Source organism: Tetrao urogallus (genome assembly GCF_951394365.1).
Source record: "Tetrao urogallus genome assembly, chromosome: 23".
Classification (NCBI taxonomy): Eukaryota; Metazoa; Chordata; class Aves; order Galliformes; family Phasianidae; genus Tetrao; species Tetrao urogallus.
This window is the reverse complement of record NC_136836.1, coordinates 716,497-740,146: the sequence shown is the minus strand read 5'-3', so window position 1 is coordinate 740,146 and position 23,650 is coordinate 716,497. Positions and strand designations below refer to the sequence as shown.

General features: G+C 51.6%; 3 protein-coding genes across 3 annotated transcripts; 2 read left to right on the top strand and 1 right to left on the bottom strand.

Moving 5' to 3' along the window:
- Window positions 1-3,781: 3,781 nt before the first annotated feature.
- LOC306954799 (cAMP-dependent protein kinase inhibitor beta-like) lies at window positions 3,782-4,085 on the top strand (the record flags this gene model as incomplete). Its single annotated transcript, XM_079545972.1, has 2 exons — window positions 3,782-3,926; window positions 4,003-4,085. 2 exons carry the CDS (start codon window positions 3,782-3,784, stop codon window positions 4,083-4,085), a joined length of 228 nt encoding a protein of 75 aa, XP_079402098.1.
- Window positions 4,086-6,644: 2,559 nt separating this feature from the next.
- FABP3 (fatty acid binding protein 3) lies at window positions 6,645-9,761 on the top strand (the record flags this gene model as incomplete). Its single annotated transcript, XM_079546214.1, has 4 exons — window positions 6,645-6,717; window positions 7,274-7,446; window positions 9,335-9,436; window positions 9,515-9,761. The coding sequence occupies 4 exons, from the start codon at window positions 6,645-6,647 to the stop codon at window positions 9,566-9,568; spliced, it is 402 nt and encodes a 133-aa protein (XP_079402340.1). The 3' UTR covers window positions 9,569-9,761.
- Window positions 9,762-11,394: 1,633 nt separating this feature from the next.
- ZCCHC17 (zinc finger CCHC-type containing 17) lies at window positions 11,395-23,370 on the bottom strand (the record flags this gene model as incomplete). The annotated part of the gene is made up of 7 exons (XM_079546056.1): window positions 11,395-11,571; window positions 19,256-19,404; window positions 20,455-20,555; window positions 21,300-21,391; window positions 22,100-22,200; window positions 22,948-23,005; window positions 23,329-23,370. The coding sequence occupies 7 exons, from the start codon at window positions 23,368-23,370 to the stop codon at window positions 11,395-11,397; spliced, it is 720 nt and encodes a 239-aa protein (XP_079402182.1).
- Window positions 23,371-23,650: the final 280 nt, after the last annotated feature.

The following is a 23,650-nucleotide window of genomic DNA, read 5'->3' as shown; positions in this document are numbered from 1 at the left end:
CTGATTTGTGTTTTCAGCATTATAAGCAAAAGTGACAGTTTGTGCAAACAGCCTGGAATCCTGTCTGGAGAGACTCAGGTTGGATTTTTCCTGGTTTAATGAGGGCAATAACTACAGGCAAGCTTCGCTGTCAGCCCTGAGCAGCAATCCTAGCATGCAGCAGCAACACTGCTTGCTCCTCCACAAGGCCACATGCCATGGCTTCAGTAGAGATCACCTGTGCCCGTCCCTGGGCTGGATGTGATGACAAGGGCTTATAGGGGGACAAGAATTACTGTGTAAGGCCACTGGGCTAACAAGCAAACCCACTGCTTGGTGACAATGGGAACACACATTTGCATTGAGGCGACAGAGCCGTGGGCTGGAGGCTGAGGGCACTGGGCTGTGCCTGACCTTTTGGGGCTGGGCATCGATTTGAGGGGATCCCACAGTAAATCCCACGGCCATAACTCTGTGCTTTGGAGCAGCATGAGATCCCCACCCAAAATCACTGGGGCCAGCCTGCTCTCTGTGTGGGAGATCTCCAGATCAGTGTTTAATTATGACCATCTGCTGCTCCAGGCTTCAAATGCATCTCAGTGGATTTGGTCTCTGTTTAAATCAGCCCCATTGGGTCTTCCTGGATGCTGGTTTTCTCGCCCAAGGCTCATCATTCTTATCTGATGTGGGGCAGTTCTTTGTTCCCCAGCTCACAGCACTCATTTGTATTCAGCATTACACTTCACAAGCACTTCCCCTTTTTAATTGTGCTCATCATCTCCTAATAGTCTCAATGCTGTGGGGTTATGGGTGGGTTTTTGGAGACTGCAGCATTTCCAGCCTTTATTGGAGGACACAGCATCGATCCTTTTCCATTAGAGTGTGAGGAAACACCGTCAGAAGGGTGAACCCCAATCAACCCAACACAACCCAACCTAACCCAACACAGCACAACTCAACCCAACACAACCAAACCCAGAGCCCCCAATGGCCCAAGCCCACCTTCCATTAGCCACTTGGGGGTTAAAAAGGGAAATTCTTACTCTTGTGATTGAACAAATCCCTCTTAAGGGCCAAGGCTGCCGTGTCTCCTCCAGCTCAACCCCAAAATGGGGTTTCAGGAGATATTTACTTAAGTTGGGAACTTAAGTAGCACGAATGGGACCTGCTGCCTTCATTATGCTCTTCTCTTTCAAAATCCAGGCAAGGGAAAACCTGCATGAGAGCCATGTCCCCATGCTGTGTCTTCCCTCCACCCCATCCAAGCGTCTCCAATTGCAGCCCATCTCTTACAGGGATTAAGACCTATTTCTGCACCACTCTTCTCTATCCCATTAAGGGCATTACAGCAGCCCCAGGTCCTTCCATGTGACTCCTTCTGAAAGAGAGGCCATGCTAAGCCTCACGGAAATGGCCCTGCTTGGAGGGGAAATCCCCAGCACAGGGTGGAGATCGGGGTTTATGCAACATTATTTGCCCAACACCTCTGTCAATTCGCTGCCTGCAGGGCAGTAAGTTGGGCACGGGGCGGGCAGCTGCACCTTGGACCTTGTTCCTGCAACAGACAGCCCAGAGATGGGAAGGACCCAGCCTGGTCCTAAGGGATGTTGCTGCACATTTCTACAGCAGCACTGAAGCCGCTGGGGCTGCCGGGAAGGCAGCTTTGATCCAGCCCTGCAGGCTGCTGTCTGACTGCGTTGTGCCCAGCTGTGCAGACACAGAGGGAAAGAGGCTGTGTGTGTGTGTGTGTGTGTGCACTCATCTGTGTGTGCGTGCATGCATGTCTGCACACATACACGTGCATCTCTGTGTGCATGTGATTGTACACACATGTATGTTTGCATGAGTGTGTGTGCATGCAGCAGTTGGTGCATGCTTTGTGCACGCCCCTGTGCTCCCACATCACGCTGGCCGAGGCATGAGCAGCCAGGCCCTGCTCCCATATGGTTGCCAGGGTGACAGAGTGCTGCTCCTGCACTGCCAGGATGCTCCAGCACCAGCGTCAGGGACGCTGCAGCCGTGTGCTGGGGCCGGAGCAGGGCGCTGTTGGGCTGACTGCTCCCACCAGGCGGGCGGAGCAGCGATGCGATGTGAAAGAGGTGCAGTCAGATGCGTGCTGTGGGGTAAGAGATGCTGAAAGCTGCAGGTGACACACGCACACGCGTGCCTGAGTGCACCTGGTGCCTGAGTGCACCGTGCATGCAAATGCATGTTCCGTGAGGCACCGTGCATGCTCACAGTGTGCCAGAAGAATTGCTGTGCATGCCAAAGTGCACCATTTCTGCACACGCGTGTGCCAGAGGACACCACCATGCACTCCGTGGGACTCAGAACCAGCTCGGGAGTTCCTCATCCAGCCCCAAGGCTGTGCAGGGCCAGATCCTGCCCCGTGACTCACAGCCTGGTTAATCATTTACCTCCTCCACCTGCAGCCTCAGCCAGTGTCACTCCTGCTGCTCCTGTGGCTGAGGGGACCGTGGCTCACTGTCTGCCCACAGCTGGATCTGAGGAGGACTCCGGTGAGTTTTGCTGGGGCAGAAGGGCTGGGGACACGGGCAGGGCTCCTGGGCATCACTCAGCGCCACGTGAGTAGGTAGGAAGGGAAGTCCTGAATACAACCCACAGAACAACACCAAAAGGGAATGCAGGCCAATGTACAAGCTGCAGGGGGGTGAACCATGCCTGGAAGGTCACAGACTGCCCTCAGTACTGTCTGCGCCATCCCTGTACCTACCACAAAGCTTCCAGCTTGCAGGAACCCTGGTGCAAAAGTCCAGGATATCCATCAGTGCTGAGAGGGACCTGGCAGCAATGGGCCCAGGGCTGGTTGAGATGACATGCCACTGCCTACCACCTCCATGGAGTCCAGAGACCTGCCTGCAGCACAAGTCCCTCTCCAAGGAACATTTTGGGGTTCATTTTATGTGTGGCCAGGCTGAGAACGCCCCATCTTTGTCTGCTGGCAAAGCAGCCAACCCTGCTCTTTCCTCTTGTCCTCCCTTACTGTCCCACCTCCATGTTCACATTTTGGTTCTTCATCCCTCCAACACTTCATCCCTCTTTCCGTCTCTATCTTGGTTCTCCATCTCTTCATCCATCCCTCCATCCCATCTTTGTTCTCCATTCCTCCATCTCTTCATTTCTCCTTCCATCCCCATCTTGTTCTCCATCTCTCCGTCCCCTTTCTCTTTCCATCCCTCCATCCCTCCATTCATCACTCCTTACATCCATCCGCCTGTCCCTCCATCCTTCCATTCATTCCTCCATCTATCCTTGCCTCACCCCCATCCCATTCTCCTGCCTGCACCAAGCACAAGATCCCCCCTTGCCCTTCACAACTTTGCTTTAGTCACTCATAGACGCACTGCAGGAGGATGCTGGGTGTTGCACCCCACATCTCTCCCACCCTGCTGGAGATCTCTCCACCCCCCTTTGCACCCCACTGGCACTGCAGCCATGGGCTCAGCTCACCCTCTGCTCTTCCTTCCCCAGGCCAGAGTTGTGGGGCTCCCAGCCCACAGCCCCCCGTGAGCAGCACCCAGGGCAGTGGGGAGACACAGCCAGGCCAGGCTGGAGGGCGCCCGGTAAGGATGCTGGAAGGCTTGGTGGTGGGGCAGAGGGTCCCACAGCATCTTTTTTTCCCATGATACTGCAAACGAGAGGAGGGGTTCCTAATGCTGAACTTCGTGCTGGGGATGGGGGAGACCCATGGGGATGGTAGAACCCCTGGGCAAGGTTTGCACTGTGGTTAGATCTCCATCAACTCCTCTGATGGGGGGGACCATATCTCATCAGGGTTAGCATGACCGAGGTGGAGCCGGTGCTGGATTTCGCATCCTCAGGGAGGACTGGACGCCGCAATGCCCTACCTGACATCCTGGGCTCACCGGCAGGCGTCAGCCCCTCTGACCTGCCCCTCAAGCTGGCCGAGATGTCCCTGAGTGCAGGTGGGTGCTGGGTGACGCATGGGGGTGGCACATGGGGGTGGTATCATGGCTGCTCACCGCCCTCCTCGCACCACAGGCAGCTCCCAGGAGATGCAGTCACCTTCTGCAGAAGTTCCCCCACCGCAGCCCCAAAGCCCGGAGCTGAAGGACACATCCTAACCCTGCTGGGGGACTGAGCAGTGGGGTGAGGACGCTGCGGAGCATCCGCATCGCTGCCCTTGTGCCATGCAGCGAGAGCATCGTCTGCAGGAGAGGAGCCACGTGGGGACCTGTGGGGACAAAGGGACACTTCACTCCTGCGCAGGGCAAGGATGGGGACGTTCATCCCACAGGAGGACACTTTTCTTCCAGAAGCGAGCGGCCAGGGGGGGCCTATGCCATGAGCAGCCCAGGGGGTCTGAGTGTTGTTCACTGTGATGTTTTGGGTACCACGTCTGTGTCCTGTCCTTCCTTTTTCCAGTGGGTGATCCAAGATCTTTTTTTTTTTTTCTTTCTTTTTTCTGAGGAAGCATCATCGATGGGCTGGGGAGGAGAGCCTCCCAGCAGCATCCAGCACCTCACTAAGTGTTGCTCCAGAGTGCTCCTTGCATCGGGGGAGCAGGGAGCTCAGCTGGGATCATATTGCAAAGCCATCCTTGGGGACAGTGACATCTCTGCCACTCACAGCTCTGCTGCCTACTGAGTTGGGACTTACTGCTGGGGACAAAACACGTGGCCCAACTCCAGAGCATGGCAGGGGTGAGCAGATGGGGGGCCAGAGAAGGGCACAGTGCTCATATCTGTTCCTATCCCCAGGTGGTAACCTGGTGGTCACCCATAGCTCTTGCTGTGGGACCAGTGAATGGAGTCCTAAGGGCCACCCAGCTCTGAGTAGTGCTGGGGGAGGGGAGAGCTGCATGGGGTGGGTGGCACTGAGAGCCACAGTGTGTGTCAGTGGGCATGGGCATGTGTGGGAGTGAGTGCTGCTGGGGGTAGGTGCTGTGTGCAGGGGTGTCCGTGCACACAGGTGTCTGTGTGCGTGAGTGGCAGTGAGCAATCACCCGTGTGCACGGGCGTCCGTGTGCTTGTGTGCCTCTGCACGTCAGTGTCTGTGTTTGTGGGGGTCTTTTTGTGTGGGTGCTGCTGTGGGTGGGTGTTTGTGTCCATGTGTGTGGATGCCTGTGCACATGGGTGCCTGTGTGCATGGATGCCGGTGTGCAATAATGCCCATGTGCAGGGCTGTCCATGTATGTGAGTGTTCACGTGTGTGGTGCCCACGTGTACGGGCTCTCCTGTGGATGGCTGTCCCTGTGCACATATGTCTGTGTATGTGTCCATGTGCGTGCACATCCATGTCCTGTAGCCCTGCTGCACCAGGGGGATGCTGAGAGCCCCAGGGCCGTGTACATTTGGGACTCTGATGCCCAAGGGTGGCTCTGGGAGGAGCAGAGACAGGTGACCCCTCCAGGCCTGTCCCCAACCTGTGGCACCTGGAGGGTGTATTCAAGGAGCACTGTGCACTCTGGGGGGGAGCTGTGTGACTCCCAGGGCCATGGTTGGATAATAAACTGTGTGTGTTTCCCTGTGACACAGTGCTCCGTGCTCTGTCCCCACGGAGACTGGTGGCTGTCCCGCCCAAGGGACAGGGGCTCCCACTCGCAGCCCCTCCAAGGCCATGGAGAGGAGGCTGAACTTGAGCCCCTGGCTATTTTTGGGTGCCTGCAGTGACACCTTAGGGATGGAAAGAGAGACAAAGTGTCCCTGAGTGCCACCCAGGCACGGTCGTTTTGCCCCTGATGCCACTGCCCTGCAGTGCTGGGTATGGGGACACTCAGTGGTTGCCACCCAATCCCCAAAGCCAATGGACTGAAATTGGGCAGAAGATGCCAGACCCCCACAGGCTCACCCCTTCCCATAAACATGTCCCCAGAGGTGACAGCCACCTCCTGTGTGTCCTCCTGAGTTGGGGACACTTTAGCCAAGGGGACCCCCAGAGCTGTCAGCACAACTGAAGGGGCCGGGGAGGGGCGGGTAATGGGAGGAGGCTCATCACTGAGCCAGGGCTGTGTGCCCACTGGAGCAGGGGACACCAAATTCCACTACCACCTCAATCCCCTGGCATGCTGCAACCCGAGCCTGAAGGAGGAGGGGATCGTGTCCCGGATGTCACCAGCCCCGTGGGGACACACCCGTGGGGGAGAGGGGTGGACAGCATCCATGGGACATGGGGGGCTTCAAGCCTGAACCCAGCAGAGCCAAGACCCCAGGGCAGCTGTTGGGATGGGGCCGATTTGAGAGGGTCCAAAAGGCGTTAAACTGAAATCACCAACGATGGGAGGGATGGGGACGCGGCCGTCCTCACCCTCACCGTCCCCGGCACGCACACACGGTCCCGCGTGTCCCCACGGATGCTCCCGTGCCTCAGTTTCTCCCTCTCCATCCACACCTCACCGTGAAGCACGCGGCCGTCGGCACCGCACATCCTCACCTCCACGCACCCACGCGCGTCCGCGACCTCCGCGGGGCCGCGCACAGCTCACGGGCAGGGGACGGGGGGCGGAGGGGGCGGCCGGGGGGCGGTGGTTGGCAGCGCCGCCCGTCCCCGTCGGGGTATTTCTGGAGCCTCTTCCCATCATGTGATGGGGCCGGTATTTAAGGAGCCGCGGGGCCGGGCGGCAGCTGCGGGCGGTGCGGCGCTGCGGGGACAGACGGACACGGGGACACGCGCGCGGCTTCGCCATGGTGGAAGCGTTCGTGGGCACCTGGAAGCTGGTGGACACGGCCAATTTCGATGAGTACATGAAGGCGTTGGGTGAGTGGGGGGTCGGCAAGGCGGAAATCGCCGTTTTTGCCGCTTTTTTTTTTTTTAATGGGGGAGGGGGGGTGGGGATCGTCGGCTGCTGCGTGGGTTTAAAAGGGAAAAATAAAAATAGAAATAATAAAATATAGAAATAAAAATGGGAAAGAGCAACGCGGTGCTGTGCTGGGGAGGGGCTGCTGCCGGGGTGGAGGGGAACGGGTGGAATCCCCTCCCTGAGCCCCCCTGCAACCCCAGTGTGGGGGAAGGGCTGATGAAGGGGATCCCAGGGGCTTCGTGCCCCCATCCGCTGTCCTGAATCCTCCATCCCTGGGCAGGATGAGCCCCAGAGGGGTCTGGAGGGGTGGTGACCACAGGTGCTTCCCATTCCACCCAGCCATAAATGTGCAGGATCAGCCCCTGAATGATGCCCAGATCTCCCCCATAGTACGGCCCTGTGGGGATGCAGTGGATCCCCCCCATCGAAACCCCCCCCCCCAAAAAAAAACCCCAGGAGGGGCTCTGGGATGATGCATGGGGACACCGCATTGACCCCCTGTCCCCCAACCAGGGGTGGGCTTTGCCACCAGGCAGATGGCCAGCCTGACCAAACCCACCACCATCATCGAGGTGGATGGCGACAAGGTGACGGTGAAGACCCAGAGCACCTTCAAAAACACAGAGATCAGCTTCAAGCTGGGTGAGGAGTTCGATGAGACCACGGCCGATGACAGGCACGTCAAGGTGAGGGAGCCGGGGGGCTGCTTCCTTCCCTCCGCCCTTTGCACCCCTTGCCTCCACTTGCAGCTGGGTTTTGCGGAAGGCGATGCTGTAACCGAGAGGCTGTGTTGCAAAAGAGATTTAGAGGCCACCACGGAGCTTGTAAGACACAAAACTCCTTCCTGCCCCATGGGGAAGCAGGCACAGGGCTGGGTGTGGAGTGAGGTTGGGCTGAAATGGGGTGAGTGCGAGCAAGGCGGTAGTGCCAGGCAGACATTGCAGCATACCTCTGTCTTCATCCTCTGCTCCATCTGCTCAGCCTATCCTGGTGCCATCCATCTTGCTGGGGAACCAGAGCAGCAGTAGAGCACAGGTTTGACCCCTAGGAGATATTTCCATGCACAGCTTTGACTATAACCAGCCTGCCTGCTTTGTCTCGTGACAGCTCTGCCCCAAGCTTAGGGCTGCTCTGCTCAGGGTGGTGGAAACTATGCTAAAAGCTCTTTGGCTGCTGGTGTGTGGCAGGGACGTGTGAAGCAGCCAGGGACATGCCCTTCAGACACCTCTCGGCTGGCTGCCAGAGGGCAGACAATGAAATGGGGCCCCATCTGACAGCCCCCAGGAAGCCAAGCAGGAAGCTGTGGAGCAGCTGGGCTGTGGGGTGCTCCCAAGGGGAGGAGTCACCAAACTGGGGGGGAGCCAGAATGTCTGGGGTGCAGGGAGAGGAGAACTTGAGTTCTGAAGGGAGCTGAGCTGCAGAGCACCCAAGCCATGGGGACACCCAGTGCATTAGGACATCTGTGCTATGGGGACATCAAGTCATGGGGAGACCTGAACTTTGGGGGCTTTGAAGTCATGGAGGTTCCTAAGCGATGGGGACACCAAGCCATGGGGAGACCTGAGCTGAGAGGACATCCAAGTCATGGGGACACCTAAACCATGAGGAAACTCAAGCTATGAGGACACACTAATGGGGAGAGCTGAGCTTTGGGGGCATCCAGCCATGAGGAGATCAAAAGCAATGCAGAGCCCCTACCCATGAAGGAAACTAAGTGGGTTGCAGGGACCCACATCATGGTGAGACCCGAGCCATGGGAACATCCAACCGTGGGGTGACTAAGCAATGGGGAGACCTGAGGACATGCAGGTAATGGGGAGTCCTAAGCTATGGGGACATCCAACCATTGGGAGATTCAAACTATGAGAAGACCCAAACGATGGAGAATCTTAAGCCATGCAGAGCCCTGATCCATGGAGGCCTTGTGCTGGATGGACTCAAACCATGTCAACCAAGCCACGGGGTCAGCGAGATGCAGCAGCACCTGCGCTGTGCTGGGGACCTGAGCCACGGGAAACCCAGCCCTTGGGTGCCTGTGCAGCAGAGTCACAGGGAGGTTTGCAGAGGACAAGAGGCTGGGACAGCTCGGGGCATGCAGTGCCCTGGGCTGGAGCTGAGAAATGTTACTGGGAGGCAGAGGACTGGGTGCCAGGCAGTGGGGGGATAGCAGAACAGAGCTGGGCAGACAGTGCCACTTCCCATGCTGGCACAGCCAAGCCCTCTGTCACGTTAACCTTGGCACTGGCCGGGCTTTCAGGGCTGAATCAACAGCAGCGGCTGTGCAAACAGGAGCCCGAATGAGCAAGGGCTTGTTCAACAGCTCAGCTCAGGACGCAGCTGTGGGGTGGGGAGGGCAGGGTCACCATGACAGTGGCTCCTGGTGCCAACAGGGGCTATGATTGTGACCCAGCTGGTGTCCTGGGCCAAGCTGGGTGAGTAGAGCCAGGTGGGATGCTGACACCCAGGGATCCTCGAGGCGCCCTTTGCTGGTGGATGGGATGAAAAGGAGCATCCAAAGCTGCGAGGATGGAGCAGCAAAGCTCCAACTGTGAGGGTTCTGCTCTCTCTCCACAGTCCTTGGTCAAGCTAGATGGAGGCAAGCTGGTCCACGTGCAGAAGTGGGATGGGAAGGAGACATCACTAGTGCGGGAGCTGAAGGATGGGAAGTTGATCCTGGTAAGTAAATATAAAGGATTTTAGATGGGCGGATGCCCGAGGTCCCACCCAGTGCTCACAGTGCTCTTTGCCCCCCAGACTCTCACCATGGGCAGCGTTGTCTCCACCCGCACCTACGAGAAGGCATCCTAGAGGCTGCCCCAGCTCCCTGCCAGCTCCAGCGTTGAATCGTCTCTGCCTTCCCCGCGCCGTGCGCGGCTCACCACAGTGCAGGAGCCTTCCAAAGCCACCGTGCCCTGACCCTGCGGTCTTGTGGGGCTGGTTGGGGTGAGGGTGTTTCGTTTGTTATTATTTTTTCTTTTTTTTAATGGAAGAACCCACGTGGAAAAATAATAAAAGCAATGTTGTTACAGAGCTGTGGCTGGCGTGCTTGGGAAAAAGGCTTTTGGCAGGTGCACCCATGGGCTCTCGCCATCCCCTTTATCCGCTGCACAGCTCACATTGTCTTCCCCCAGGGCAGCCATTGGGCTCACAGACACAGTAACATGTGGGAAAAACCCATCAGCCACTGCCCACCAACAGCACTGGTGAGCCCACCTCAATCCCTCTGCACTCAGGCTCTCTGCCACCCATGGCATCAGCGCTGCAGTGCCAGGTGGACATGCAGCCCGTTTTTGTGGAGGGGATATTAGTTCACTGCAATGGCAGCTCTGCTATAAATCATTCAGGATACGAGCACACGTCACGCCAACCAAAGCAATCCCTCCCCAGCGCTAATCCAGACAGGTGTGCCTGCCAAAGCATCAGGCAATGTGACGTGCCTGGCCACAGAGGAGCTGAGGAGTCAAGGTCAAGAGACGTCAGGGCCTGGGCTGGAAAGGGGGCAGCCCAAAGTCAGGCTGGCCCACGGGGACCTGAAGGAGTTCAGGGGCTGAAGCCCTGTGCCCAGCCCTGCTGTGCTGAGCAGCACTGGAAACAGCCCCACTTCAGCAAAACCTCCCTGACCTTCAGCTCCAGTTACAGGACTCACCATGCAGTCGCTGCTACAGGCCGTCACCAAAAGGCACAGTGAGCCCCACCGCACACCAGTCTTCTTGTGGCATCCTCACCCCAGGGCAGCCCTGCAGGCTCTGGCAAAGGGCTTCTCCCCTGTCCGGTTATCAGAACTCCATAACATCCCATCTCCTTCCAGGGAGGCAGTTCTCAGCTTGCAGCCAAGAGCTCTTTTATCCACTCTCAAGATGAAAGCATGGAGCGCGCAAAAGAAAGAGAACAGTACAAAGTACACCTGGAGATTTGAGAGATTTATTTTCCATCCTTTACAAAAGCAGCAAATACACCACAGTTAATGTTTACTTAAAATATCGCCGCTCGCCACTTCGCTTCTTACTCTGCCACTTTCAATGTTTACAGACAAAAAAAATGAATGCAGCAGGGGGAGGGTTTGAGTACCAAAGCCAACCTGTGAACCGAGCCCCTCCAGGCAGTGCCTTGCATTGGGAAAGGAGTGGGGTTAGGGCACAGATAGCAGTGCCCTTCCTCGGAGCTGCTGTGCAGCAGGGCTGTGCTCAGTCACTGCAGCTGCACCCATCCAACAGAGCAAGTGTGCAGGCAGGCTGGGGTGCAGGACACACAGCTCCACCTTTTACAGGCAGCTCCATCCGGGACTGACGTCACAGCTCAGGGCTGCCGCTGACCAGGGAGCCTGCAGGGTGGGGGCAGCTTACCCAGCCCAACAGGAGACTACAGGACAGAGGGGCTGATGAATGGGTGTAATTAATTAGACTATGCTGGCAGGCACGCCCACTGGCCTCGGTGGGAGAAAAAGGCAGCCCATGCCTAAGGTAACAGAGGAAAACTTACAGCAAAGTCAACAACTTGAACAACACAGGCTGAGCATTACTTTTAGAAGAAGGAAACTCCTTGCCTTGCTGCAAGAAGCACACTGACTTGCTCCTGCTTGCTCCCAGCAGCACATTCCAGGGATTCACAACAGCAGTGCCCCTCTCTGCCTGCTGTCACTCTTTGGTCTTCTTCTTATGCTTCTTTTTCTTCTTCTTCTGAGCCTTGCTGGTCTTCCCCGAATGCTTGGCCCTCTTGCTGGCTGGCTGAGCCCCATCACTGTCCGCGTCAGAGCTGTCTGAGTCAGACTCAGAGGACTGCTTACTCTTGTGCTTCTTTTTCTTCTTCTTCTCCTATCAAATGAAGCAAAACAAATACAGCTTTGCACGTGGGAAAACCGTCACTTGTGTTCACCAGGGCACTGAGCCACTTGCTGTCGTGAGAGCCTGAAAAGCTGCGAGAGAAGTGAGCCTGTCCCGACACGACGACGCACGCAGCTGCACGGACTTTGCCCATAGCTACAGCAGGCACTGCCTGACAGCTGCAGGACAGAAGTGGGTACCGAAATCCCAGCCCGAATACTGGTAGTCACATCACAGAGAGATCTCCACTTATCTAAGGCTATTCCTTTTTATAGGGGTTGGCAGGAAGAGAAAACTTTCACCAACCAAATGTGTTTCTAAAACAGCCGTCTGGAAGTGAGAGCTATCCCTGCTTCCCCACATCATCAGCAGCCCACAGCCTGCCAGGAAAAGCACACTAACGCACTGGAGCACTAACAACAACAACACACACTCCTCCTCACTGCAAAGTCCGAGCGTAGCCAAAATGCAGAGGGATGGTTTGGAAACCTCAGCCATCACAGTCATTACCTGGGAACCACAGAGAGAGGGACGGGACGGTCCTGCAGGGCCTGCCAGCACACCACAGCCCTGAGAGCAGCTGTGCTGGGGCGGACCCCACACCACCCCCTCCCACCCCCCAAGGCCCAAAACGTTTTTCAGATGTGAAGTTTCCCTTGGCCCTCCCTGGAGGGGAGATGGGATGAGGAAAGCACCCTTTGGCAATAAGTCTCTTTGCACAATCTCATCTCCCCAGCGCGTGGCAGGCAGAGGTTGGGGGCATCGCTGAGCCCCCAGGGCTGCATTTCTGTGAGGCTCTGAAACAAAAGCTGTACAGTACTCAAGAGGGACCTAACATTTATAGGCAGAAAAAGCCCAGCTGATGCTTGAATACATCATGCAAGGAACTTTATAAGAGGAAGTGAGCTTTGAGGCACTGAGCAGTAACTTCTTAGCACAGATTACTCTGAAATCAGTACTGCAGCACACCTCCTCCCAAAGTCGCATCAGACAAAGAATCTCAAGGCAGACAAAGCCTATTTAACAGCGTGGGGGTGGCAATTTGTATCGATTTAATTAGACAGCAGGACTGAGGGGGGAATGCCATCCGGCTGCGCAGGCAGCACTTGAAGACCAGCACCAGCCCTGCTGTGCCCCACACCACATGCAGCTGGGCCACCACCTGCAGTGTGCAAACGACGCAGCACCAGAGGGGAGCAGAATAGCAGCACCATGATTCTGGGAAGTAAATTAAAGCACCATGCAGGTGAGCAGGCCCAAGATGCAGTATGCTGTAAAGCACGCAGAGACTGCGTCCAGCAAGCATTCCGTCCAGCAGCAAGCACTCACAGCTTTCCTCCACAGTCGTATCAACACTAAGAAAGAGACTTTTCTCTGCAGATGCCTACCGTGAATTTTCATTGCAGTTCAAGCACGCAAAAAGGATGCAAGAAAAGCAGCAAAATGGAGTTTCACGAAGCAGAGATGGGCCAGCAAGGCCAGCCATGCCACTGCAAATGCCTGTGATAGGCTTAGACAACAGCAGTGAGGAATGCAGCCCAGCCAGCAAAGCCTGCTGCTCTAAGCCCTACACTGGTGTTTTTGCTTGAAGCGTGCTCATTCCTGGACACTGTGTGTGCTAACTGCTCTGACCTGCATATGTAAGACTGGGCACAGACTTTCCCAAGCTTGCTGAAAACCAGCAGCCAGTTGCATTATCCAGTTACACAGGCAAGTCCAAGTGCTGGCTGTACTCGATGAGGCTTTTCCCCCATCTGCAGTCCAGCTGGGGGTTGGACTCGATGATCTCTGGAGGTCCCTTCCAACCCCTATAATTCTGTGATTCCTGTCCCCCCATGCACACTCTACCACACACATCTTATTCAGACTTGCCACGCTGCCACAGTTCACAAGCACTGCGCTCTCCATGCCCAGTTTGGGCCCAAAAATGGCTCTTGCTGAAAGCACCAAACACATGGGTTTGCAAAAACACAGCTGGAGTGGAAGCGAGCTCCTGGAAACAGCCTCCAAGTGGGGCAAAAGCAAAGAGCCACTGCCAGAGATGGGCACTGCTACTGACAATCCCAAACACAAATTCAGTGTTTGCCATATAAAACGTGCTTTACATTCCACCATGCAAGGAAGCATAACATGAGAAGCCTGGGGACCCCAAGCTAGCAGCTCTGCTTATTTTCAATGCCAAGTGTTTCCAATGACCTCAAGGTCACCCGTGGGCTTGCAGCAGAGCTTTACTGGAAGAGGCCTGCTGTAAATCACACCCCTCCTTGGCAGGGCTGATTGTGCCATGCACTCATTTCATGAGGAAACTCAAAAAAGCAGTGAGCCCAATGGCACAGTTGTGCAAGACACAGGGCCACAGGCAGAACAAGTTTTCTGGAAGGTCTCCTCTCTTGGCTAGCTGCTCTGTGCATCCACAGCCAACCCAGAAGAACAGTTAAGCCAAGGAAGAGGAAAAGAATGCATGAACAGGCAAAGGGAACATCACCATCAGCCATGGGTACACAAGTGATACCTGCACAGAACCAGAATGACTCACGTGGGCAAGTATTTCTACCTGCTCCAACAAAGCTGGGATCAGAACTGGGTGCTGAAGATCTGAATGCAGCACTGACACTGTGGGCCTGTCCTGAGTTACTCTGGGATGCCTGCAGCACTGCCTGGGGCTGGCTACACACCCACCCCACCCAGGCAAAAACAGCCATCCCAGCTAAAAAACTGGAAAGCATCCACCTAAAGGAAACTCGCTTCACAGAAGGAAGCCTGAGAAAGGCAACGTGCCTGCTCACCCACAAGACTGCAAATGAAGAAACCAGTACTCGTGTGAGAAACAGTTGTTAAGAACAGAAAAATAATAAATGAGGTAAAGATGGGGGGGAAAATCCCCTGTAATAACTGACTTTTCCATCCTGACTCTGCTTCTGCTGTTGGCTTGAAGGTCCTCTGGCAGCTCACTGTGACAAGGGAGAATGTTAAAGCCAGGACCATGTGGTGTGGAAGTATTCTTTAACAGGGCATCTCACCCAGCTGCTGGCAGCCCTCCAGCGCCTCACCTCGTGCTGTAAAGGGCAAGCTGTCTTCAGATTGCTTGGGGAAAAAATGCAATGAGCCCAGAGAAGGCTGAGTTCTCCCCTTCCTCCCCACAAGACATTCCTTCCATTAGCTTCAGTCACTTCCAGGCAAGCGTGGTGTCCATATGAATACACCAGCTTACAGGAAGACAAGCTGAGGGGTGTACATGTTTCATTTAATAACACATCCTCCCCTAAGAGTGGGGACACGAGCAGCCCATCTGAAAATCTCAATTCAGCATGGATAACATGCCATAGCACCAGATAGACACTCAAATAAGGGCAAAGAAAGAAGGAAGCTAGTAGCTTATTAAATATGAAACACAGCAATTATTTTAGGGAGACCACGTAGCAAAGTCAAGGCACAGCTTAGAGCTGAGTATCAAACAAGGAGTCATCTGAGACCCCAGGGAAGATTCAGAGAACCAAGCTGACTGCACACCTAGCAGCCTCTTGGCAAGTGTCAGTTCCTGTAGCTCCACAACAGCACCACCATAACTGTGGCAACACCAACTTCACTACAAAGACTCACACGGCAAGGGCAGAAGCAAATCATCACCATCTTCCTCTGAAGACTGTGAAGAGTTAAATCTTCCAGGAAAAAGGACACAGCGTGGAGAATTTTCTCAAGCTTTTCCAGTCTGTGAACGTGGTGAGAAAACTGGAGAAGACCTTAACTAACAGTTTCATCCCAGAGCTTGGGAAGCTGTCTCAGCATGCGAAGGCTGAAGATAAGACAGGATGTCACATCTCTCCCCTCAGGATTACAGGGAGAGGTACCCCAATAACAGAGGAAAAGCCACTAGACCACAGACTTTAAGTGCCAGCATGCTGACACAGGATGAGCAGCACTCAGCTGCCTTCCCATGCTCCACTGGATGCCAGTCTCACTCTGCTCACCAGGACCTACCTGCACTGCACAGCCTTCCTCTGCTTTACACATCACTGCCAAAGTAAATGTCCAAACTCTGCCTTTAATAACAGCAGCAAAGCCTCCCCAGGCCCAGAGCTGCAGACGGGTCTCCAGAAGGGATTGCTGCTGATGGATGAAGCTGAGCTCTGCTGTTCTCAGGCACACCCAGGCACTCCCTCAGGACTACAAACACTGCATTTGTGCAAGCACTGTGAGAGAATTTTGCCCAAATTTTGCCCAGGTTCAAATGCTGGCCCTCTCTGACCATCTTTACAAGTACAAAGACCATTACAGTTCCTCATATGCACTGCACTGTTCAGTACCTCTACTACAGTTCTACCCAAATGGAACAAACTTGCTTCAAAATCCCTCAAATACAAGAAAAAAAACAACTGTGTTGAGGGATGGCACACAGAAGCTGAGCAGCTGGGCTACAGCCTGACAGCCCTGCCTTTCCCATTGCCAGGTGTTCTGAAGAAGCTGGTACTGTGAAGGGGCACCACACTGCTCCAGGCCTCTTCCTGTTCTTTGTAAGACAAATTGCTCGGGGCTACATTCTAAGAATGTTATAACAGCTCATTCCTTCTACAGGTATTTGATTTTGAGATAAGAGGGGAGTGTCCACAACTCTCAAAGAAGTTTAAAGAATTTTTCGCCAGCACTTTGTGGCCTTGGTGTGTTTAGAGCCTTTATGTCTGTCCTTGTGATAAAGGAAAATGGATTTCCAGCTGTCTGTCCTCCTGCATCTCCAGCAAGGTGCAGGTATTCTTAAGTTTTTATTAAAAAATACAAAATAAAAAAATCCATCTCTCAGTTTAATATTAAGCAAGACTCACTATGTAAATAAAAATATATATTTTATCCCTACTTTAAGGATCAGTTAGAATTTATTTGATGAGAAGAGTCTAGACTATGGCCATTTATCAAACAGCAGAAGTCAGAAAAGCATAAGAAAGGATGTTAAAGAGAACAGCATTCTGTGTGAAGAGAGTGGATTTGACTGCAGTGCCCCAAGCTATTGCCATTTCAGAATTAGGAAAACAAGTACTAGCAACGGGCAAGGACAGATGAGCTTGATGAGTTACAGGTCATTGAACAAACAACACTTAACAAGGTGTGGTTTGAAGTGAAAGACAACAGGAATACTTCATGGTAATCTTTTACAGGACGGGAGAAAAAGCTGCAAGGATTGCAGAAAAGCAACCACAGATCACATTTAGCACACAATTCCAGTGACCATTGCAAAACCACAGGTCATTTTTGTCAAGTTCAAATTAAAGATACTCCTCCTAGTGCTGAAACAGCAGTTCTTTCCTCAAGGGGGCGAGAAGAATCAGAAGGGTTTGGTTTTTTTTTCTCAGCACGCCTCCCTCCTACGCAAGCTCAGCACAGCCACGATGCAGTGTTCCCATAGGAGCTCCTTCACCCTGTGACCCACAGAGTAAAAGTGAAAGGGACACAGCAGCAGCCTGCACAGCTGTCAAGGCTGCTCAGATGCTCTCTGGTATTTCCACAGCACAGTGACAGCACCACCGTTTTCTCACTGGTAACAGGAGGCGTGAGCACTGACATGGCGATCTGAAAGCAGGAAGCCTTGTACCCACTGTCATTCCAGAAGCTGATGCTGAGTGCAGAGAGCTCCACTCTGTAAATGTCATACAGTTCAGGCAGAAGAGCAGAGTACCAAAGAGCTTTGTTTTCATCTCCACTGTGGGACGAAGGAGATTCCAGTGGGACAAAAAACACTCTTTTCTCCAGGACTCCCACAAACCAAGTCTACAGCAACAAACCACCATACAGTGACTCTGGGGATGGCATGGACACAAAGCAGAGAGTAAGTTCTCCAGAGCATCTCTTTAGGGAAAGCGTGGAGGGTGGGAAGAGCACTCAGGGACTGCAAGGAACTATCAGATCAGGGACACAGAAAATGCATACAATGAACAACCTGCAGCTATTACTACGACACTAAACAGCAGTTTCCTATCTACCAAGCACCTCTCTACTCACTAAAAATATATTTCCACACCTATGTAACAAACATCAGATGGGATGAGGTTTGCAAAGTAATTCTCACTAGGTAGACTGAGCTATTTCTATTTTGTGCAAATCCTCTTGGGGATCCAGGCAAGCAGGGAAGCACAATGATGGCTCCCAGACAAGATCACAGCAGGCTCCCAAGCCAACAAGGGAGCTATTCATTTCAAGGATCCCACATCCTGCCTCTAGAAAGCTCAGTTTTATTTTCCAGCACTGGAAAACATCTGAAAACTTTTGATCTCCTTCTTGAGAAGGGAGAAGATCAAAGAAACAAGCAACATTTAAAGAAAGGCTGTTCATCCACAGACTGAAAAACAAAAAAAAGTAATTCACAGCAGTGACCCACATATCCTGCAGTCCCAGCAGGGCAAGGCTCCACAGGGAACCCCTACAGGCACCAATGTGATAAAGCACCATTTGTGTACCTCCCAGTACAGGTTTTCCCCAACAGCACTGAAATAACAGCTACAGTGTAAGACAAAGTGAGCCATCACAGGTAAATCATCCTTGTTCTAGACAGAGAACTCCAGGTAGGAGAAACGAGCTCCACTGAGTTTCTGCCAACAGCCTGCTCTCACAATGGCAAGACAGAAACTGATGGCTGAAAGTCACAGATAGGCTGGGATCTGGGAAACAAGTCAGTTCAGTTGACTGCCTCCAAGACCAGAAGAGAAAAGAGGACATGTATGCTACACTGCAGCATAACACACCGCAGACGAGCCCAACACATTCTTGAATGAGAGCCACACTGGGAAGCAAAGCACATCTCACTGCCTCTTCCAAAAGTTCCCCCCTTCTTCAGCCTGACCTGCTTCTAAACATGGGAAACCCACTGCCTTTCCTGTCTGTTGGACCTCTCTAGGAAAACAGAATGGTTGTAAGGCTGTGGAAGAAAAAAAAAGAAAGAAAAAGGCTTTGGAAGAATGATGGATGCTCATGATGTGAAGGTGACTGACAAAATGTTTACTTACCCAAGTCTCAAAGCGGAATGTTCATTTCTGTGCAATGAGACACACCACCAAGCACTCCTGTTTTAGATTCAAGTTTCTTCTACTTTTTTTTTTTTTTTTTTTTTTCTTAATTAAATCAGAAACCAGCATTCAACCATTCCAAGATTAAGATACAAAACCATAAAAGATTCCTGGAAATTTGTAACTTTATAGCCTGGAAATGGAGTATGCTTCCTGTGCAAATACAGTCTGTGATTTTACCCTGGCATGTGCACATGTCAAGTTCACATCACAGAGGCTGGCAGGGCAGCAGTGGGCATTTGCTTCAGATTAAAGAAAAGTGGTTGGATAAGAGCAGCAAGAAAGAAGACAAAAGAGGGCTGTTGGCAAGAAACGTGGAAATTCAGGAAACCTAAGCAAGTTCTATTGAGCTTCAGAATAAGAAAAAGATGCCTTTCTTACCTCTTCTGAGAGCTATGCATTATAACACAGCTTAGGGACAGTTAACAAGAATAAAAGGAGACAGTACAAGAAATGCTGCAGAGTCTGCAGAAAAGGCCGCCGTTCAGCTAAAGAACCCCCACACAACTGAGCCACTTCCTCAGCCCAGCACTGGCACTCAATCACGTGCTGCAGATCATAGGTGAACTCAACAGAACCATCTTGTCTGGCTCACCTTCCCAGACGTGCAGTAAGGTACCTCATACCTTCTTCCTTTTCTTTGAAGAATCACCAGACAAGCTGCTCTTCCTGCGCCTTTCACATTCTGCTGCTGCCACCTCCTCCTCTTCCTCTTCCGGAATCAGGCTGTATTTGGTCCCTCCAGGCTGCACGAAACACTCCTTGGCAAAATGACCTGCAAAAGAGAGTTTGAAGGAGCAATCCCTCTCCATCCTCAGACAGTTCTATTTTGTACAACTGCACTTCATGCACCCAAAGTGCCAACAACAACCTTTTTGTATTAGTAGCCACAATACAACAATCTCAAATGTACTTTTCTTGTCCAGGTATTTGTATTACTTTAGCATGCCCTGATTGAAAAAGATGAGAATAGGTGCAAAATACAACATTTTGGAAAGATTAGACAAAGCAAAGCTAAGAGACTCGATATGAACAGGAAAATAAGGGCAAGGACTTAAGCAGCACAAAAAAGTATACATGGAAGGGACAGACATCTGGTGGGGGAGTGGAAAAATGCAGGATCTAGGTAAGTTTGGGGGTTTCTTTAGAATGTAATTTTATAAGGCCACTGCACAGAACCATACTGGTGTTTAATAGCTGCCTTCCTATCTGCCTTTATTAACCTTCTCCAAAATAGCACCAACTCCAGCCTTACCACTTACAAACAAGAAGTTGGGTGCAGCAAAAACTCAAGATACAGAGAACGACCTCAGCACTTGCAAAGCTACTGCAGAAGTACCACACAAGCCAACTTCTCACTGCTGCACTAAGCGAAATACAAAAGCCTAAGGTAAAAATGCTTACTTGGAGCTGCAAGACAGCTGCTTATAAACTTACACTGCATTTCCAGCAACTAATCAGTCAAGTCATGTTCACTGACCTTTCCTACCCTCATTAAACGGTCTGGTGAAGGCACGCATTTATTTCTCACAAGGCAAAACTGGAATGAAGCCTTGGTTATCAAGACAAGTTAACAAAAAACACAGGAAGAAGAGAACCCAAGCTCGGGGATGCAATTTTAAGAAAAACACCTTCTAAAAGTAATTTACTTGAGTCTTCACTTTGCACAATAATTAATAGAAAATGCTGCTCTCCTCAAAGCAAAACTTAGCCTTTACAAAACAAAATGCAGTACGACAGCCATCACTACAATTCCATCCATAGGTCACTACCTGGTTGGAACCAGGCTGTGTCAAAAGAACAAAACAACCCCACAGAAACATACCTTTGCAGCCACATTTCTTGCACACAGTGTTCAAGACAGCTTCAAGGGTGATCTTCTGACTGGTGTAGTCCCTAAATGTGCGTTTTTTTCTCTCATCCTGACTGGGAAGAGAAGAAAAAGTTCCACTTTCAATCTTAACCCTTTTTACTCACACATAGGAAAACTAGATTTCCCCCACCCCTTCCAAACATTGCTCTAAAAGCACAATTAGGCTAAATCAAAGAATAGAGCTGACCACCTATACACGAAAATAAACCAAATCATTAAGAGCATGTTACTGCTACCTTCTATTTTAAGATCAGCTGAACATCCTCTACACAAAGCAAGCAAATGCTATAAGCTGCAATTAAGTCCTTGACAGTAACATCTGCATGATGTAGGTGAATACACACACTTCTCCAGTATGAAAATAAGAGGTTTTTTTGAGCTGCAAGACATGGCACAGGAAAAGGTAGAGAAGGAAGCTCTGGAACATCTGAGCAGTCGAGATTTGGTTCCCTACCACGTACAAGTGAGTCTGTGCCCATCTTGGATGAACAACTTTCCCAGAACAACCACCACTAAATGCAAGAACCAAAATGCGACCAGGGTGCACAGGGGTGGAATTCACTGCTGGAGTGAAATTCTTGCCAGCCTCTAAGCAGCACAACCAAGGAAGCACCTTTAGTCAGCCCCCCAACCAGCCAGTGCACTGCTCAGCAGCTCAGGAAGAGCTTCTGTCACCCTCTAAAGGAAGGAGGACCTTGAGGATAATTATGGAAGGAAGGCTAGGAAGGAAAGGCAGGGAAAAGCAGGCAGCAGCAACCTGCACGACCTGTTACACTCTACTCAGTAGATTTACCTACTCAAGGGAAACATTGTTTGGATCAAGATCTTTCCCTGTGCCTTGGTTAACAACCTTCATGGAAAGGGACAGTTTCAGTTTGTCATCTTTCATCTGGAAGAGAAGTAAATGGAATACGAAGAGTAAATGACACGATGCTAATTAATGCAATCCATCTGGAGGCCTACAGAGAAGAAACGAAATTGGTAACAGAGCAGAGCACTATACAGAATACCAACCCAAAGCAATTCTGTTCTATTATACTGTAGCTGCATTTTCAGTGTAGAGCATTCCAATAAATAGAACAGCTTCTGCTTAAGTAGCTGACCCAGAAAAAAGACAAGATCACTAGAAGTCTTTTCGGATTAACAGAGGATCTATATGACCAAACCCACACCAGGGAAGAATTGGAAGCTCTCCAATAAATCTCAAATACATGACCCACAGGGGAGATCCCCCAGATCAGAAGCTTAGCAAAACTGCATACTGAAAAATGAAGTTGTATGACCCTTCTCCTTACAGCCCTTCACAACACAAGGTGAGAACGGGTGTGCAGGAAGGAGTAGAATTCTGTTGCTTTTCAGTCAAAAGCTTTAATGAAGACCCCTTTCCTGAACTGCATTATTTTGAGCCACAGGTCAGCGCCCAAAGTCACATCTGAAAGCAGGCACAGCTCAGCCACTAGCAAAAATCAACACATCACACCCCTAACAAAGCCATGAGCCCCTGCACACAGAATTTCAAGGTTCACTGTTCTTACAGCATACTGTATTACAATATACAATATCTACACAGCACAAAAGAAACAAGAATTCAAGTTACCTCTTTTCCAATGAGTTTCACCCATACTTTGTCTCCAACATCTACTATCTCTGAGGGTTTATCTATGCGGCAGGAGGACATGTGAGTCTTATGAACAAGGCCTGATGGGAATTTTGGAAGAAGGGGAAAAGAAAAAAATGAAATTGTGCCCTATTAAGAAATAATACTAGAAAATAAACACTATTCATTTTTTTTTATCTTCAGCTCATCCTTCTTACTACGTCTACTTTTGTGTATGTCTGGTGATGTCAGCACAGTAATATGTGCATGAAGAAGTACAGAAGCACAGTTTGTTTAGGCTCTGCACCTCAGAGCTTCTCTACAGCAGACACATTTCTGCCCAAAACCTTTATTAGAAGTGGTACAAAAGGAGTTGGGCACTTTTGGATCAGTGGGAAGTGACTATTTGTTGGATAACAGAACAACAAGCTACCATTGCTCCTTCTGTAAAATCACTTGGTTTCACACTGCATGTTTCCCACAGCTGTAGACAGAGCTTGAAAACAGCCATGATTTGTTTTATCTGAGTTTTATTTCAGTCTTCTGCATTAAGCTCATTCAGTACGACCAGTAGAGAAATAAGCAGTGCAAACCATTAAGTTGTAGTGATTCCCTGCTTTGCCTATATTTAAATATACCACACTTGGGAAAAAGCCATATCTAAACAGACCTCAGCCTCACATGCAAGCATACCATCTAAATTTCACTTTCTGAGAGCATCAACTGCTGCCTTGTTTTTAAAAAACACTTCTTCTAAAAGCTGCCAAGTGCTTAATTCTGAGGCTGGCTGTTTGGCTCTCGGACACACCAACATGTAACCGAGTCCAAACAAAATAACAGAAACAAACCTTGCTTCCTGCAGCCTGGGATTTTTATAAATGCCCCATATTCTGTCACAGCAGCCACCTGTGAAGAAAATGAACACATTTAAGAGCAAGCCCTTAAAACACACCTGCTCCCAATAAAGTGGCTAAAACACACACGACATCCAGAGGGTTCGTGTGATTTCCTAGAACTCTGGGCACCACAGCAGGTTACAGCCAGCACTGCCTGCTAAAAAGAGCAGATGAGGCCAGCTGCTCCTGTGCTACCCAGACAAGCACCTTATAGACGCTTATACACACACGTGAGCACACACACACGGATGTACACGGAATTCGGCCCAAACTAAGCAGCGTTGAGGAACACAGCTGCACTTTCCTCCGATTCCCAGCGCTGCGCTCACACACCTCGCCCTGGAAGATGGCGTAGAGCTCCGGCAGCGGCTCCATCACCTCAGCACCGGGGGGTGACACACTGCAGGGCCTCCAGCGCCGCCCGCGGCATCCGCGGCCGCCTCCCTGCCGGCTCCAGCTACCGCACCGACACTAGAGCTGCCTTAAGTACAGAACGTTAATTAAAAAAGAACGCTTCCCGTGACCAAATCCTCAGACAAACCCACTACAAAGTCACATCTCGCTCGCTGCCAACATTGAGCCACCTCCGCACCGCCCTCACCCGAAGCGCCCCTCAGCTCACCAATCGCCGCGGGCAATACTGGCGGGAGCCAAG